The sequence below is a fragment of the Schistocerca nitens genome, chromosome 9 (genome assembly GCF_023898315.1).
Source record: "Schistocerca nitens isolate TAMUIC-IGC-003100 chromosome 9, iqSchNite1.1, whole genome shotgun sequence".
Lineage (NCBI taxonomy): Eukaryota > Metazoa > Arthropoda > Insecta > Orthoptera > Acrididae > Schistocerca > Schistocerca nitens.
In genome coordinates, this window is record NC_064622.1 from 175,302,978 (window position 1) to 175,323,359 (window position 20,382).

The window sequence follows — 20,382 nt, forward strand, 5'->3', positions numbered from 1 at the left end:
CATGCCCTAGGCAGGATTCGAATCTGCGACCGTAGCAGCAGCGATGTTCCGGACTGAAGAGCCCACAGCGGCCGGCGATGCATAAACAATAGATAGTCGATCCCAAACCTTGAGATACCAACGTAAATACCGCGGCATCCAGGGGCGTTTACAGTTGGTTCCCAACTCGAATTAATGCGATGCCTCGGCAACGGTTGATTTGCAAATCCATGTTTATTGGAACTTTTTATTTACTTTTGGTCTGTATTTTTCCATGTATGAATTATTGACCATCACCTCTGATATACCCTGTGTAAAACATGTCGAGGGGATGCAGAAAACCAGTGCAGTCATTGTAGTAATGCGACAACGGAGCAATTTATCCGATGCCCAAAAGGCCACGATCATTGGCTTTCGAGCCAACAGACGTAGCATTCCTGAAAAAAAGACATTTACAAATTTAGCAAGCCTTTTAGTACGATCGATAGAACTGCCAAAGCTAGAGAAACAAAAAAGCTCTTTAACACTATCAAAACATTAAAATCAAACATAGGTTAGTAGACTCAAAGCATCAAAGCATAATTGAGAGATAGTGAATTGGGTATGTGAGAGTGAATGCCCAGCCATTCCGTTGATTTTTCTTCGTTGTAAGCAGTAGAAAGTGAAAATCGTGTGGAGATTTTGTACGATTCTCTTAAAATTCCCCTTCTACAAAAGCCCATAAGAACTGTACAACACAGAGGCCATATCATCCGTTCTCTGCTATAGACGCCACAACATCTTTTCTTTGCTATCTGGGGATAACAGGCATTCCAAGATGCAAGCTGAAGACTAGCTATTATCAGTCCGAAAAACATCAGCTGGTATCAGTAATTCTGAAAAGGGCGATTGGCGTCATTTAAATCCGTGTCTAAAACGTTCGAAACGCTTTCCGATAATTTAAACTGAGTAATAAATTATTGAATAATGTATTTTAACATGAGGGAGGGTCGAATGAAGACATTAAGTATTTTTTACTGAACAAAAGTGGAACACAAGTGTATCATTTGACACAGTCTCCCTATCGTTCAACACATTTCATCCAGAACGTTGAAACTGCACGGATTCTTCTAAAAAAAATTATTTTGGCCGTTTGCACAGCCACTCGTGCACCGCTTGCTGTACCTCTTGATTCTTCCTCCCATCGTCTCCCTGAGTGGTCCAAACATGTGATAATCACTCGGTGTGAGGTCTGGTGAAATGGTAAATGTGGCAGAATATCAAGGTGCAAGTCATCGATGTTTGCAAGGTTGCACGGGAGTAGTGCGGCCAGGGGGGTTTCACGACGCTCTTCATTGTTGCCAAATTTATTCAAGATGGCGGCGATGACGTCATCCAAGAGGGCGACATGTAGACTTGGCAACAGCACTTGACGTCATCCAAGATGGCGGATTTTGGCGAGAAAATAGGCCAATTGTGCTACATCCACTAACCTAACCTCCATAAAAAATGGCCGGAATTTTGAATTTTGGAGGCAAAATAGACCAATTGTTTTATGTCCACTAATCTAAACCTCCAGAAGAAAAAATGGCAGGAAGTTTGAATTCCAACAGGATAATGCATGCAAAACTGTGCTTGTCTTCATTATTATTCATTATCATTTATTATCATTCATTATCATTTATTATTATTTATTACCATTTATTATCATTTATTATTACTTATTATTATTGGCCTACCTCCACTAGAAAATTCCCTCCAAATTCAAATTCCAAAATGATAATGGCTGCAAAACCATACTTTTCTTTATTATTATTAATTATCATTCATCATTTATTATTATTTATTATCATTTATTAGTTATTATTATTTATTATCATTTATTATTATTTATTATTATTGGCCTACCTCCACTAACACCGAAAATCCCACCATGTTCAAATTCACACGCCATAATATATGGAAAACCGTGCTTCTATTTATTATTATTATCATTTATTATTATTTCTTAACATTTATAATCATTTATTATTATTTATTCAAGATACTAAAAGGTATCAGATAGATTATATAATGGTAAGACAGATATTTAGGAACCAGGCTTTAAACTGTAGGACATTTCCAGGGGCAGATGTGGACTCTGACCACAATCTATTGGTTATGAATTGTAGATTAAAACTGAAGAAACGGCAAAAAGGTGGGAATTTAAGGAGATGTGACCTGGATAAACTGACTAAACCAGAGGTTGTACAGAGTTTCAGGGAGAGCATAAGGGAACAATTGACAGGAATGGGGGAAAGAAATACAGTAGAAGAGGAATGGGTAGCTCTGAGGGATGAAGTACTGAAGGCAGCAGAGGATCAAGTAGGTAAAAAGACGAGGGCTAGTAGAAATCTTTGGGTAACAGAAGAAATATTGAATTTAATTGATGAAAGGAGAAAATATAAAAACGCAGTAAATGAAGCAGGTAAAAGGGAATACAAACGTCTCAAAAATGAGATCGACAGGAAATGCAAAATGGCTAAGCAGGGATGGCTAGAGGACAAATGTAAGGACGTGGAGGCTTATCTCACTAGGGGTAAGATAGATACTGCCTACAGGAAAATTAAAGAGACCTTTGGAGAAAAGAGAGCCACTTGTATGAATATCAAGAGCTCACATGGAAACCCAGTTCAAAGCAAAGAGGGGAATGCAGAAAGGTGGAAGGAGTATATAGAGGGTATATACAAGGGCGATGTACTTGACGACAATATTATGGAAATGGAAGAGGATGTAGATGAAGATGAAATGGGAGATACGATACTGCGTGAAGAGTTTGACAGAGCAGTGAAAGACCTGAGACGAAACAAATAAGGAAATGTAGTCGAATTAAGTCGGGTGATGCTGAGGGAATTAGATTAGGAAATGAGACAATTAAAGTAGTAAAGGAGTTTTGCTATTTGGGAAGAAAAATAACTGATGATGGTCGAAGTAGAGAGGATATCAAATGTAGACTGGCAATGGCAAGGAAAACCTTTCTGAAGAAGAGAAATTTGTTAACATCGAGTATAAATTTAAGTGTCAGGAAGTCGTTTTGATAGTATTTGCATGGAGTGTAGTCATGTCTGGAAGTGAAACATGGACAATAAATAGTTTGGACAAGAAGAGAATAGAAGCTTTCGAAATGTGGTGGTACAGAAGAATGTTGAAGATTAGGTGGGTATATCACGTAAGTAATGATGAGGTATTGACTAGGATTGGGGAGAAGAGAAGTTTGTGGCACAACTTGACTAGAAGAAGGGATCGGTTAGTAGGACATGTCCTTAGGCATCAAGGGATCACAAATTTAGCATTGGAGGGCAGCGTGGAGGGTAAAAATCGTAGAGGGAGTCCAAGAGGTGAATACACTAAGCGCCGGCCGCGGTGGTCTCGCGGTTCTAGGCGCGCAGTCCGGAACCGTGCGACTGCTACGGTCGCAGATTCGAATCCTGCCTCGGGCATGGATGTGTGTGATGTCCTTAGGTTAGTTAGGTTTAAGTAGTTCTAAGTTCTAGGGGACTAATGACCACAGCAGTTGAGTCCCATAGTGCTCAGAGCCATTTGAACCATTTGAATACACTAAGCAGATTTAGAAGGATGTAGGTTGCAGTAGGTGCTGGGAGATGAAGGAGCTTGCACAGGATAGATTAGAATGGAGAGCTGCATCAAACCAGTCTCAGAACTGAAGACCACAACAACAACACATTTATTCAAGATGGTCAATTATTGTGGCAAGAAAGCTAATTGCCTTACATCCATAACAAAAAATCTCTCACTAATTCAAATTCAAACACGATAATCTGTCTCACCTATGAAAAAAAAAGGAACCAACTGGGCCATATGCACTAACCGAAGTCCACCTCATCCTACGAAGTATGAATTTTTCGCTGTCACTCATTGATTCACTCCCAAGCAATGAAAATCGCTTCAAGTAATAATAAAGTGCACTTTTACTAACGTAAGTAACCTCCTGCGAATTCGTGGGAAAGGGACTAAAGTCTTTATTTCAAACAGTACCGTCATCACTTGTTCTCCAACATCACATCTTCGAGATCGCAGCAGCATCCACCGTGCTCGCTACGAGGTTTGAAGTCCAACTGTGTGTCAGTTCGTATCTCAGCCACCTGAGGACGTCGCCGTGACGTCATTTAAGATGGCGGGAAGAAAGCCAATTGGGCCACGCCCACCAAGTTTGAATTTTCGTGGTCACTTATGCTTCCGCTGCTAAATTATTAAAATCTCGTCACTTGTACTACGGTGAGTCACAAGATGGGAAAATGACTCTTTATTTCAGGCATTACGGTCATGCAGGTGTGTCCCAACTGACTTCTCGATGTTCACACAGCGAACTCCAGATCGCAGCTGACGTACGCGTGGCCGGCTGAGCCCGCTCCATCGGCCGCTCCCTGGCCGGCTGACGTCAAGCGACCAGCGGCGCCCGCACAGCCCCCGGCCAGCGCGCCAGGTAGGCGGCGAGCGGCCCCTCAGGGTCCAGCCACAAACGGTCAGCCTCGCTCGCCTCAGAGTCCGGCTACGTAAACATCTTTTCGCGCCCGCGAGCACTTAACGCTGGACAGGATGGAACCTGTCGACCACGTGCTGGACGAAGGACACATTCCACCCCAAATTTATTTTTCTCAACAGGTTCCAACCTGCCGATACCTACCTCACACAACCGCCCGAGATGTTTTGAAAGTTCTATCACGTGACACGCTAAAAGCTATATCGGTCCTAAAGTTCGCAAATTCCCAGCACCGACGGACGGGAACCGACACGCTTGCTTTGTCCAAACCACCCTCACGCCACATACCGCGCCACCAGAACGTGTGATGGAACACAAAGATCGCTCTCACCCCCATAAGTTTTGGAATTCCAGACCGATAGACAGGAACCGACACGCTCGAACTGGAATGTTTTTTCTACCGAGTTGGAAACTCCCTTCACGTCACAACGCGCGATCGACCACGTTGCTCTGTCGGACAAAGAACGCTCTCACTAAGTTAACTGATCACCTGATTCTCATTATTCAGCCCACATGCTTCGATTATCTCATCCAAGATCTTCGCGAAAACACACGTCCGTACACATGAGCTAGCTTAGTATCTACGAAAGTGAATGTAACAAAGTTTGAATGACTATTTAATTAATCTGATCAATTAATTTACCTCTCTGATGTGGAAAACTGCCAATTCCACCTAGACTTGGAATCAATTTTCGCCACTGCCACGTCCACCTGGACTTGAAATGAAATAGTTAAAGTCCCTAACGACCACCACGTCCTTTTACCGACCCATGTTTGTTGGCTAATATGTACTAATGCTTGCTTCCGCTTACTAACGTGCACTAACGTGTACTACCCTACATTAACTTATATCACATTTTGTCTATACAAATAAGTCAAGCTTTAATTCTGATGGTCAGTTCGTGTTTCACTACCAACACAAGAAAATTGTGGCAAACGAAGCCACAAACCTAAGTCACCTGTGATGACTCAAAATCGTCTGCTTTGCCTCTCTCACACACCACGAGCGCGAGACCGCCCATATCACAGCCTGGACCTTTATACTCGCGTCGGACATACTCCTCTGTAAATATTCTAGCTAAGCTATGACCCTAATACTGTTGTTCAATCCACATGGTCTAGCACATGGCCAGAGCACACCCTCAGTACCTAAGCCGAGAACATTGCTCGCCCCATCTTTAGTTAACCGCTGAGAGACGGGGATATGCTGCAATCACATCCCTCGCGCTCTCAAAGCTACTCGTCTCAGCAATTCGATCTAACAAAACCTGCAAGTAGAAAAAATAACAACCAACTCGAACTCTCTCGTATTCTATCGTCCCACAAATACTTAACGTACATTTTATTTACGCATCGAATATACCTATCACTCTAATACTAAAAACACTTGCCCTGATTTACCTGGTGTTATGTTGCACAGTCGGCAGACACGCAAACAGCTCCTAATTTCTGTGTACAATATCAAACTGCTCCTAAATAATGCATTACACATAACTGTAAACACCCTCACTACTCTTAATATGTCCAAATAACGCATGGCAAAATAACTCAACAGACGCGCGCAATCAACCTGTCCCACACTAAGTCACACGTCGACAGCTCTCAGTTTACTCAGAGGACTCTGTTCGACCCCTCAAACATGACTTGATGACAGCCGAGCCGCATTCACACCTAACACCTGAGAAATTCATATTACCTACACGCCGAACATGACTATCCAAGCCAGGCCACGTGAGTCGTCTGTCACCGTCCTAACTTAGTGCGGTCCAACACACATGTTAAGGCCGCATTCCATTGCTTGCCGGCCTATATGCGACACATCTCCACCTTCACGTCTGTTGTCAGAATAGCCGAGAGCGAGTTCACACACTCACACACCGTCCGCACACATCCCAGTGCTTCCCTCCCCTCACAATCTAAAACGATCATCTGACAATGTAAAAGAAAAATAAGAGCCCAGTCAACCTCTCCGAAATTGTATAGTGCCCCCAAAAATAGTTAACGCTCGCTTTCGTGTTTTCTCAGCTTATTTGTAAATTCCAATTCTTATCCTAACAGAACCTGTTCACCAAAATAATACTGAATGCGCTCCTAACCTACTACCTTTCCAGCTCTCAACATACGGAAATGTTCTCAACCCTCCTATATCCCAGTATATACAAACCCTATACAATGTAAGCCACATTAACTTTACAATACCCACTACATTCCCAAATCCTTTCCATTCCTAAGGAAGCACTGTGAACCTGCTCTTTCTTTCTACACACGCCACACTCAGCGGTAATCAACCCTTCAACGGACGGAAGTGCCTCTCAGAACTGTTCTACAAATTCGGCGATCGCTTCCCCTCAACACAAATGCGTTACTCTCTCTTCTTCTTCTTCCTTGCCTGCTCCCTGTTTTTCTACAAACTTATCCAGACTCATAGACTACAAGAACACACCAATTTTTTTCTAAGTACAGCATCCTGTAAACCACTGAATAACTAGAAACAAACAGATCAAAAAATTATATACGCACTCTCGAATACCGAAGTCGTTGATCTCATTATACTTACAGTTAAATCTTACGATCGCGGTCTCAGTTGATTGGCATTCCACAATGAGCCAAGTATCGGAAATACACTCACTTGACCGCTGTTACTCTGGAAATATCTCTGCCGTCCTTAGACTTCCTCTCTACTCATCACATAACATAAACAATATTAACTTTACAATGCAATATATACAAACGCTACACAGTGTAAACCACATTAACCTTACAATACAGTGTATACACATTTGACACAAAACAGTTCACTTACCCAGTACATCTCCACAGCATGCGAAAAAAAAAAATCCTATTCCTACAGCGTCTATATACAGCAATGCTCTCCAATCCTAGGAAAGCACCGTCAACCTGCTCTTTCTCTCTACAGACCCAACACTCAGAGCTAATCTTCCCTCTTACATCAGCGGACCTAAGTCAGCCTCAGAAATCTTTTTACAAATTCGGTATCGTCCCCCCCTCAGCACAAACGCCTTACTCTCTCTCCTTCCTTATCTGTTCACTTTTCTACAAACATCCTCAGACTCATAGACTGCAAGAACACATGTACTTGCTCCATAATATTACACCATTTTAGCTGTACTTCTCAATATGATGCACTAGGCTACACCCCACCGATCACTAGTTCATCATAATTCCCCAGATATAGAGTTCAAATTAATTCTCTACAAACGCCGAACTTTATTTATGTGCAGCATGCTGTAAACCATTGACTAACTAGAAACAAACATACGCAAAATGATATTTCCACTCTCGAATATCGGACTCAGTCATGTAACATTTTCGAGATCTTGTCTATAATTTACACGTCAACTAACGTCTGTCCCAGGTCTAGAGAACAGACAAGCGTGTATCCAACACACCACAATCGATCTTCACTCAGCTAAATAAAGGAAGCAAATGTGTAGAAGTAGTCAACCGAACAATCTACATCCAATCTAATAACACTCCAACCCAAATCAATCATCTTCTCAAATTCTGACTTGATCACCAAAGCCGCCCAACACATAATATTACTTCGCTATTCGGTCGTCTAGAGGACATCAAAGTTAACTCTTACATATCCATACACTCCTACAGGTCTCTGCATTCGGACAGCTGCTCCAGTTATTTATTATCATTTATGATCATTTATTATTATTAAATACTAACACGAATTCTTTACAGACGAATGGAAAAACTGGTAGAAGCCGACCTCTGGGTAGATCAGTTTGGATTCCGTAGAAATGTTGGAACACGTGAGGCAATACTGACCCTACGACTTATCTTAGAAAATAGGTTAAGGAAAGGCAAACCTACGTTTCTAGCATTTGTGGACTTAGAGAAAGCTTTTGACAACGTTGACTGGAATACTCTCTTCAAATTCTAAAGGTGGCAGGGGTAAAATACAGGGAGCGAAAGACTATTTACAATTTGTACAGAAACCAGGTGGCAGTTATAAGAGTCGAGGGACATGAAAGGGAAGCAGTGGATGGGAAGGGAGTGAGAGAGGGTTATAGCCTCTCCCCCTTGCTATTCAATCTGTATATTGAGCAAGCAGTAAAGGAAACGAAAGAAAAGTTCGGAGTAGGTATTAAAATCCATGGAGAAGAAATAAAAACTTTGAAGTTCGCCGATGACATTGTAATTCTGTCAGAGACAGCAAAGGACTTGGAAGAGCAGTTGAACGGAATGGACAGTGACTTGAAAGGAGGGTATAAGATGAACATCAACAAAAGCAAAACGAGGATAATGGAATATAGTCGAATTAAGTCGGGTGATGCTGCGGGAATTAGGTTAGGAAATGAGACACTTAAAATAGTAAAGGAGTTTTGCTATTTGGGGAGCAAAATAACTGATGATGGTCAAAGTAGAGAGGATATAAAATGTAGACTGGCAATGGCAAGGAAAGCGTTTCTCAAGAAGAGAAATTTGTTAATATCGAGTATAGATTTAAATGTCAGGAAGTCGTCTCTGAAAGTATATGTATGGAGTGTAGCAATGTATGTACGTGACATGTGGACGATAAATAGTTTAGACAAGAAGAGAATAGAAGCTTTCGAAATGTGGTGCTACAGAAGAATGCTGAAGATTAGATGGGTAGATCACATAACTAATGAGGAGGTATTGAATAGAATTGGGGAGAAGAGAAATTTGTGGCACATCTTGACTAGAAGAAGGGATCGGTTGGTAGGACATATTCAGAGCCATCAAGGGATCACCAATTTAGTATTGGAGTGCAGCGTGGAGGGTAAAAATCTTAGGCGGAGACCAAGAGATGAATACACTAAACAGATTCAGAAGGATGTAGGTTGCAGTAGGTACTGGGAAATGAAGAAGCTTGCACAGGATAGAGTAGCATGGAGAGCTGCATCAAACCAGTCTCAGGATTGAAGACCACAACTACAACATTATGATTTATTATTTATTATTATTTATATCATGCGCGTGTGTTCGCCACGAGGTCCGGAGGCCAACTGGGTTGGTACACATCGCCACCAGCAGTGGGCCTCATTCAAGATGTCCGATTTTGGTAGGGAGTTTGAATTTTGGCGGGAGATCATGCAATTCGTTTATCTAACAACAATGGCTCCAAGTTCAACTGTGTTTATCTCCTATCACAACTACCACAGCGCTCTGTCATCACGTCAGTTGATTACGCAATTACCATTATTAAAGACGGCTGCACCCAGTGCGAAACGTGTCACCTTTCCAGAACCTGCATGCTACAGTAAAATTCCAACTTGGCTTTAGTCACACCCTACACATTGTTCAGCCGATCCCATTTCCAGACCTTTGCGCACTGATATATCCAATTTAAGTCGGAGAAAGACATAAAAATTACATTCTGCAGCCTGTCTACAAACAGAATGCCCTCAGTTAACTGCAACAGAACCTTGTCTTGACCATTCGCCTGAAATGCGAGCGCCGCCATCGGCATGTCAAAACCATATATCTGTCCACCTAAACAGCCGTCCACTCAGCCCCAGGACCAGCATGCTGAAGTGGTGGTCTCTGTCCCTATACCTGCTCTCCAGCTATTGTCTAACGATATACACTGCACAAATGGATTCCTGAATAGCGTAGATCTCTATCCTCCCCTGCATCTCCAACTTGACATGTAAACAGTGTCTCCCTCAGCCAGCGAACCCGTAGCCATTCACGCTGCGCTGACAATTTCCACTCACAAATCTTAAATACTCCCATATATAAAAGCCTATTCACTCCTGTCAAAACTCACTTAATAACAATAACCATTATCCCTCTCTAAGCATAGATGAGTATGCATTTAGAACAAATAGACAAACATATCTCCAAGCAGAAGTCATACATACGATTAAAAAGAAAAAAAAAAGACCTCAGTTTAGATTATCCAACATTTATTTACATGTCCTAATGATACAGTCGTAGATGAGTCGTGTCATCCACTCGCTCACTCCTTCAACACATGCTTTCACAGAACTTGTTCTACTTATATTCCACCCACCCTGTTATAATAATTTTGTACAAGCATTTACGCCCCCACATACAACCCAGCTCAATAGAACATAATAATTACTTTTTCACAGATAGTCATATTCAGTGAACAATTAAACATACTAAATTATGCATAGATGTAGTCAAATAAGCAAATACTTTTATCGACATACACACCCCACTCACTGAGGATAGGGCATTTAATATTATATACTTAAACACAAACCAATGATAACAATATTCCGAGGCGCAATGTTCTTGGCTTAGGTACTGGGGGTATGCTCTTGCCATGAGCTGGACCACGTGGATTGAACAGCAGTATTAGGTCATAGTTTAGCTAGAATATTTACAGAGGAGTATGTCCGACGCGAGTATAAAGGTCCAGGCTGTGATGTGGGCGGTCTCGCGCTCGTGGTGTGTGAGAGAGGCAAAGCAGACGATTTTGAGTCATCACAGGTGACTTAGGTTAGTGGCTTTGTTTGCCACAATTTTCTTGTGTTGGTAGTGAAACACGAACTGACCATCAGAATTGAAGCTTGGCTTATTTGTATAGACAAAATGTGATATAAGTTAATGTAGGTTAGTACACGTTAGTGCACGTTAGTAAGCGGAAGCAAGCATTAGTACATATTAGCCAACAAACATGGGTCAGTAAAAGGACGTGGTGTTCGGTAGGGACTTTAACTATTTCATTTCAAGTCCAGGTGGACGTGGCAGTGGCGAAAATTGATTCCAAGTCTAGGTGGAATGGGCAGTTTTCCACATCAGAGAGATAAATTAATTGATCAGATTAATTAAATAGTCATGCGAACTTTGTTACATTCACTTGCGTAGGTACTAAGCTCCCCCATGAACCATGGACCTTGCCGTTGGTGGGGAGGCTTGCGTGCCTCAGCGATACAGATGGCCGTACCGTAGGTGCAACCACAACGGAGGGGTATCTGTTGAGAGGCCAGACAAACATGTGGTTCCTGAAGAGGGGCAGCAGCCTTTTCAGTAGTTGCAGGGGCAACAGTCTGAATGACTGACTGATCTGGCCTTGTAACATTAACCAAAACGGCCTTGCTGTGCTGGTACTGCGAACGGCTGAAAGCAAGGGGAAACTACAGCCGTAATTTTTCCCGAGGGCATGCAGCTTTACTGTATGATTAAAAGATGATGGCATCCTCTTGGGTAAAATATTCCGGAGATAAAATAGTCCCCCATTCGGATCTCTGGGCGGGGACTACTCAAGAAGACGTCGTTATCAGGAGAAAGAAAACTGGCATTCTACGGTTCGGAGCGTGGAATGTCAGATCCCTTAATCGGGCAGGTAGGATAGAAAATTTAAAAATGGAAATGGATAGGTTAAAGTTAGATATAGTGGGAATTAGTCAAGTTCGGTGGCAGGAGGAACAAGACTTTTGGTCAGGTGATTACAGGGTTATAAATACAAAATCAAATAGGGGTAATGCAGGAGTAGGTTTAATAATGAATAAAAAAATAGGAGTGCGGGTTAGCTACTACAAACAGCATAGTGAACGCATTATTGTGGCCAAGATAGACACAAAGCCCATGCCTACTACAGTAGTACAAGTTTATATGCCAACTAGCTCTGCAGATTATGAAGAAATTGATGAAATGTATGACGAGATAAAAGAAATTATTCAGGTAGTAAAGGGAGACGAAAATTTAATAGTCATGGGTGACTGGAATTCGTCAGTAGGAAAAGGGAGAGAAGGAAACATAGCAGGTGAATATGGATTGGGGGGAAGAAATGAAAGAGGAAGCCGTCTTGTAGAATTTTGCACAGAGCATAATTTAATCATAGCTAACACTTGGTTCAAGAATCATAAAAGAAGGTTGTATACCTGGAAGAATCCTGGAGATACTAAAAGGTATCAGATAGATTATATAATGGTAAGACAGAGATTTAGGAACCAGGTTTTAAATTGTAAGACATTTCCAGGGGCAGATGTGGATTCTGACCACAATCTATTGGTTATGAACTGCAGATTGAAACTGAAGAAACTGCAAAAAGGTGGGAATTTAAGGAGATGGGACCTGGATAAACTGACTAAACCAGAGGTTGTAGAGAGTTTCAGGGAGAGCATAAGGGAACAATTGACAGGAATGGGTGAAAGAAATACAGTAGAAGAGGAATGGGTAGCTCTGAGGGATGAAGTACTGAAGGCAGCAGAGGATCAAGCAGGTAAAAAGACGATGGCTAATAGAAATCCTTGGGTAACAGAAGAAATATTGAATTTAATTGATGAAAGGAGAAAATATAAAAATGCAGTAAATGAAGCAGGCAAAAAGGAATACAAACGTCTCAAAAATGAGATCGGCAGGAAGTGCAAAATGGCTAAGCAGGGATGGCTAGAGGACAAATGTAAGGATGTAGAGGCTTGTCTCACTAGGGGTAAGATAGATACTACCTACAGGAAAATTAAAGAGACCTTGTATGAATATCAAGAGCTCACATGGCAACCCAGTTCTAAGCAAAGAAGGGAAGGCGGAAAGGTGGAAGGAGTATATAGAGGGTATACAAGGGCGATGTACTTGAGGACAATATTATGGAAATGGAAGAGGATGTAGATGAAGATGAAATGGGAGATAAGATACTGCGTGAAGAGTTTGACAGAGCACTGAAAGACCTAAGTCGAAACAAGGCCCCTGGAGTAGACAACATTCCATTAGAACTACTGATGGCCTTGGGAGAGCCAGTCATGACAAAACTCTACCATCTGGTGAGCAAGATGTATGAGACAGGCGAAATACCCACAGACTTCAAGAAGAATATAATAATTCCAATCCCAAAGAAAGCAGGTGTTGACAGATGTGAAAATTACCGAACTATCAGTTTAATAAGTCACAGCTGCAAAATACTAACGCGAATTCTTTACAGACGAATGGAAAAACTGGTAGAAGCGGACCTCGGGGAAGATCAGTTTGGATTCCGTAGAAATGTTGGAACACGTGAGGCAATACTAACCTTACGACTTATCTTAGAAGAAAGATTAAGAAAAGGCAAACCTACGTTTCTAGCATTTGTAGACTTAGAGAAAGCTTTTGACAACGTTAACTGGAATACTCTCTTTCTAATTCTGAAGGTGGCAGGGGTAAAATACAGGGAGCGAAAGACTTTTTACAATTTGTACTGAAACCAGATGGCAGTTATAAGAGTCGAGGGGCATGAAATGGAAGCAGTGGGTGGGAAAGGAGTGAGACAGGGTTGTAGCCTCTCCCCGATGTTATTCAATCTGTATATTGAGCAAGCAGTAAAGGAAACAAAACAAAAATTCGGAGTAGGTATTAAAATTCATGGAGAAGAAGTAAAAACTTTGAGGTTCGCCGATGACATCGTAATTCTGTCAGAGACAGCAAAGGACTTGGAAGAGCAGTTAAACGGAATGGACAGTGTCTTGAAAGGAGGATATAAGATGAACATCAACAAAAGCAAAACGAGGATAATGGAATGTAGTCAAATTAAATCGGGTGATGCTGAGGGGATTAGATTAGGATATGAGACACTTAAAGTAGTAAAGGAGTTTTGCTATTTAGGGAGCAAAATAACTGATGATGGTCGAAGTAGAGAGGATATAAAATGTAGACTGGCAATGGCAAGGAAAGCGTTTCTGAAGAAGAGAAGTTTGTTAACATCGAGTATAGATTTAAGTGTCAGGAAGTCGTTTCTGAAAGTATTTGTATGGAGTGTAGCCATGTATGGAAGTGAAACATGGACGACAACCAGTTTGGACAAGAAGAGAATAGAAGCTTTCGAAATGTGGTGCCACAGAAGAATGCTGAAGATAAGGTGGGTAGATCACGTAACTAATGAGGAGGTATTGAATAGGATTGGGGAGAAGAGAAGTTTGTGGCTCAACTTGACTAGAAGAAGGGATCGGTTGGTAGGACATGTTTTGAGGCATCAAGGGATCACAAATTTAGCATTGGTGGGCAGCTTGGAGGGTAAAAATCGTAGAGGGAGACCAAGAGATGAATACACTAAGCAGATTCAGAAGGATGTAGGTTGCAGTAGGTACTGGGAGATGAAGAAGCTTGCACAGGATAGAGTAGCATGGAGACCTGCATCAAACCAGTCTCAGGACTGAAGACCACAACAACAACAACAGGTACTGAGCTAGATGCACGCGATGGCTCATGTGTAGGGACGTGTGTTTTCGCGAAGATCTTGGATTAGATAATCGGAGCATGTGGGCTGAATAATGAGAATCAGGTGATCGGTTAACTTAGTGAGAGCGTTCTTTGTCCGACAGAGCAACGTGGTCGATCGCGCGTTGTGACGTGAAGGGAGTTTCCAACTCGGTAGAAAAAACATTCCAGTTCGAGCGTGTCGGTTCCTGTCTATCGGTCTGGAATTCCAAAACTTATGGGGGTGAGAGCGATCTTTGTGCTCCATCACACGTTCTGGTGGCGCGGTATGTGGCGTGAGGGTGGTTTGGACAAAGCAAGCGTGTCGGTTCCTGTCCGTCGGTGCTGGGAATTTGCGAACTTTAGGACCGATATAGCTTTTAGCGTGTCACGTGTAGAACTTTCAAAACATCTCGGGCAGTTGTGAGAGGTAGGTATCGACAGGTTGGAACCTGTTCAGAAAAATAAATTTGGGGTGGAATGTGTCCTTCGTCCAGCACGTGGTCGGCAGGTTCCATCCTGTCCGGCGTTAAGTGCTCGCGGGCGCGAAAAGATGTTTACGTAGCCGGATTCTGAGGCGAGCGCGGCTGACCGTTTGTGGCTGGACCCTGAGGCGCCGCTCGCCGCCTACCTGGCGCGCTGGCCCGGGGCTGCGCGGGCGCCGCTGGTCGCTTGACGTCAGCCGGCCAGGGAGCGGCCGATGGAGCGGGCTCAGCCGGCCACGCGTACGTCAGCTGCGCTCTGGAGTTCGCTGTGTGAGCATCGAGAAGTCAGTTGGGACCCACCTGCATGACCGTAATGCCTGAAATAAAGAGTCATTTTCCCACCTCGTGACTTAGCGTAGTACAAGTGACGAGATTTTAATAATTTAGCAGCGGAAGCATAAGTGACCACGAAAATTCAAACTTGGTGGGCGTGGCCCAATTGGCTTTCTTCCCGCCATCTTAAATGACGTCACGGCGACGTCCTCAGGTGGCTGAGATACGAACTGACACACAGTTGGACTTCAAACCTCGTAGCGAGCACGGTGGATGCTGCTGCGATCTCGAAGATGTGATGTTGGAGAACAAGTGATGACGGTACTGTTTGAAATAAAGACTTTAGTCCTTTTCCCACGAATTCACAGGAGGTGACTTACGTTAGTAAAAATGCACTTTATTATTATTTGACGCGATTTTCATAGCTTGGGAGTGAATCAATGAGTGACAGCGAAAAATTCAAACTTCGTAGGATGAGGTGGACTTAGGTTAGTGCATATGGCCCTATTGGTTTCTTTTTTTTTTTCGTAGGTGTGACAGATTATCGTGTTTGAATTTGAATTTGTGAGAGATTTTTTGTTATGGATGTAAGGGAATTAGCTTTCTTGCCACAATATCGACCACCTTCAATAAATAATAATGAACAATAATAAATGCTAAGAAATAACAATAAATGATAATATTTATAAATAGAAGTACGGCTTTCCAGATATTATGGCATTGAATTTGAACATGGCGGGATTTTCTATGTTAGTGGAGGTAGGCCAATAATAATATAATAATAAATGATAATAAATAATAATAACTAATAAATAATAATAAATGATTAATGATAATTAATAATCATAAAGAAAAATATGGTTTTGCAGCCATTATCGTTTTGGAATTTGAATTTGGAGGGACATCTCTAGTGGAGGTAGGCCAACAATAATAAATAACAATAAATGATAATAAATAATAATAACTAATAAATAATAATAAATGATGAATGATAATTAATAAACATAAAGAAAAATATGGTTTTGCAGCCATTATCGTTTTGGAATTTGAATTTGGAGGGAAATCTCTAGTGGAGGTAGGCCAATAACAATAAATAATAATAAATGATAATGAACGATAATAAATTATAATGAATAATAATAAAGACAAGTACGGTTTTGCATGCATTATCCTGTTGGAATTCAAACTTCCCGCCATTTTTTCTTCTGGAGGTTTAGATTAGTGGACATAACACAATTGGTCTATTTTGCCGCCAAAATTCAAAATTCCGACCATTTTTTATGGAGATTAGGTTAGTGGATGTAGCACAATTGAGCTATTTTCCCACCAAAATCCGCCATCTTGGATGACTTCATGTGTTGTTGCCAAGTCTACATTTGCCATCTTGGATGACGTCAACGGCGCCATCTTGAATAAATTTGGCAACAATGCAGAGTGTCGTGACACCCCTGGCCCCACTACTCATGGGCAGTATGATTCCGTGCACTGTCATATTGCAAAATGACACCTGTAGTCAGAAGTTCACGTCGCTTTGATCTTACTGCAAGCCGAACAATATTGGAATATGACACACTAGTGATGATGTTTCTCCTAGTCATATATTGTTCCAAGACAACGCCTCGTTCATTCCAAAAGAGAGGCAGCAGAAACCTTCCCTGCAGATGGCTGTGTCTGGAACTTCTTGGGGTTTGGTGACGAGGAGTGGCACCATTCCTTACTTGCTCTCTTTGTTTCAAGTTGGTGGTACTGTACCCAGGTTCCGTCTCCTGTGACGATTCCAGTGAGAATGCCATCACCTTTTGGCTCAAAGGCCGCAAAAGTTCTTCATAGATATCAATGCATCGCTCTTCCAGTTCTGAAGAGCGCTGCCAAGGCACCTTGCAGGTACTTCAGAAAGCTTAAGCACTTCATGAATAATGCGATGTGCTGAGTCAGGCCTAATGTTCAGATCTGCGGCTATTTCATCCAATGTCACACAGCGATTTTCCATCATAATGGCTTTAACTGCTGCAGTAGACGCTGGTGTTACAATGCGGTGTGTCTCACCTGGGTGCTGAGCGCCTGTCACAGAAGTCAAGCGATTTCCGAACTTCCTACTCCACTCCTTCATTCGCTTCAGTGATAGACATGCATCTTCATATTGGAGAATCATTCGCTGGCGAATTTCAGCAGGTTTCGTACTTTCACTGCTCCAAAAACATATGAGGGAATGCTGTTCTTCCTTGGTGCATGGAGCAAGTGGGGCAGCCATTTTGAGCTAGTGTTGTTACCGCGTTTCACTTGTCTGTATTGTGCTACCATCTGCGGGGCATTCCTTACATCATTGGTAACAGTACTGCCGACGTACAGAACAATGGAGCAAAATGCCAATTTGTAATTACGCTTTTAAGGGTTTCATTTGGGTCCCTCATATTGAGTTGGTACAGAAGTTCTAGCGTTTTCCCATAAGTTTAATAAACACGATCGATACACATAACACAGACTTTAGGCATCAATAATATACTCTCCTTCACTATCGAAAACAGTGTGCCAACGCTGAGGTCACTTTTAGATTCCACGACTGTAGAAATCACGTGGTTTTGATGCGAAGGACTCTTCGAGTCGTGTCGCGTTTTCATCTGGAAAGTAAGTTCCTTGAGGGTTGTTCGATAAAAAGCGGAAAAGGTGAAAATCCGAGGGCTCATGATCAGATGAATAAGGTGGGTGTAGAATGACTGCCCAACCCAAGCCCTGCATAGCGATTTTTGTCAGTCTAGCAGAATGCTGGTGGATGTCATCGTGGAGTAGCATCACGCAGTCTTCCTGGTCGTTGTTCTTGGATTGTGTCTGCAAGACATCACAGTTGTTGACAATAAATGTCAGCATTGATGGTTGTACCTCGGGGAAGCAGTACGTAGTAGACCACACCGTCGCTGTTCCAGCAGATGCATAAAATTATCTTTTGTGGATGCGCGCAGGTCTTTGTATGGCGAGTTGCTGCTTTGTTTGAGCTCAGCCATTCCTTTCTTTTCCTTATGTTGGCATAAAGACACCATTTCTCGTCGCCAGTAACGATACAGAATAGGAATGGCCGGTGTTGCTTACAAGCTAATTGGTGACGAGCAAGCAGAGATGCACATACGGCCACCCGCTGATTTTTGTGATTTTGGATTAGAGCATGCATTTTTGAACCTTCCCCATTGCATGCACAAGTCGCACGATGGTGGAATGATCACAGTTCATCACATTTGCCAGTTCTCGAGTACACTGAGTTGAATCATTGTGGATTAATGCCTTTAAACGATCTTCATCGAACCTCGAAGGTCTTTCTAAATACGGACAGTCATTAATGTGAAAAAGATCCTCCTTAAAACGAGAAAGCCATTTTTTGGCATACTCTGCCCACTAGCATTATCCCCATACGTGGCGAAAATGCTTCTGGCTGCCTCCACTGCTGTCACCCCTCTATTGAACTCAAGTCCGCCTCCGTAGCGTAGCGGTATTACAAGCTCCCACGCAGGGGGCCTGGGTTTGATTCCCGGCATGGGACTCTGTGTTGCGTGTCCTTCATCATCATTTTCATCATCATTGACTCGCAAGTCGCCGATGTGGCATCACCTAAGGCCATACGATCATTTCCATTTCCATTGAACTCAAATAGAAGAATATGTCGGAAATGTTCCGATTTCTCCACTTGGCACCACATTTTCTATATATATATATATATATATATATATATATATATATATATATATATATATAAGGTTCATTGACCATCTTCTTCTGTGCGAATCCCCAAACAGTACCAGAACTCTTACGGGAATCGGCAAAAAGCCGCGAGTAATGAGTATAATGGGCAGGGGAACTATGAATATAGTGCGGGACAGTAAGCTGGGAATGTGGGTCACACGGGAGGCGTGCCAGAGATAAGTCCCTGCAGTCGCACTATCCTCTGTGTCCTCGTTGGCTCAGTTGGATAGAGCGTCTGCCATGTAAGCAGGAGATCCCGGGCTCGAGTCCCGCTCGGGGCACACGTTTTCAAGTGTCCCCGCTGACTTATATTAACGCCTGTCTGCAGCTAGGGGTATTCATTGTAACTACATTTTCTGTCTGAACTCAAACAGCAACAGTGAACTACAAATAAATAACGACAGTCGATAAATAGATCCATAGGGACCGGAATACCGACAAAAACGCTGAGAACGTATGCACCAATCTATTATATGCACTGGGCGGCTCCACATCAGAGCCTTTAACTACGAGCGGCGTGTGCAATGTCTTCTCGTCTTACGGCTAACGTTGCTGCCCCTAGATCGCGGGTTCCCGAGTTTGACTTTCTTCATTCGGGGACTGGGTGTTTGTGTAGTCCTTATTATTTCGTCTCATCTTCATTACAAAGATGCGCTTGTCTTAATATATTTTCCAGCCAGCTTTCCACAATTCCTCCGTGGCGCAAGTTTTGCTACCTTTCTTGTGTTATTTGTGACACGGTGTATTGTTACTTTTGCAGTTTATGGACTCACAGGTTGTTGTACAACGCCCTGCTCTTGTCGGCAGTGACGGTGGAAGTGGCGCAGAACGACGGATGTGGCCGCCATGGAGCGTTCGCCAACTTATGGGACGCTGGCCGCGACAAATGCTGCAACGTCATCTGGAAGAATGACGTCGTTCTATGCATCGTCACTGTTATTGGCCTTCACATATGATGCGCCTGCCTCAGAATAAACACCTCACATAGAGCTTCACGTCTTGCATGTCTCTCGTCTAACGGCACAAGCAAGGAAAATGCATCTGTGCACAGAATTGGACTACATTTTAGTCTCACAGAAGTACAAAACCACACGGCGCGTCGACAAATTTTTGTGACTATAACGATAAAACGAAGAAAAAATACGACCCAAATATCTTCACTCTTTTTCAGAATAATCTTCATTTGTCACAACACGTTTATGAAACTTTTTATAAAGCTGCAGGAAGCTCTCTCTGAAGGCTCCTTTGGGAATGGATCGA

General features: G+C 42.5%; 1 protein-coding gene across 1 annotated transcript in view; it reads left to right on the forward strand.

Annotated features, from left to right (window-relative positions):
* The window catches only part of LOC126204087 (dynein light chain Tctex-type 1-like), a 45,813-nt gene extending 25,735 nt beyond the window's left edge, over nt 1–20,078 (forward strand). The window contains exon 3 of the mRNA XM_049938506.1: nt 19,883–20,078. Coding sequence (XP_049794463.1) covers nt 19,883–20,078 — 196 coding nt within the window. The remainder of the gene's footprint in view (nt 1–19,882) is intronic.
* Nucleotides 20,079–20,382: the final 304 nt, after the last annotated feature.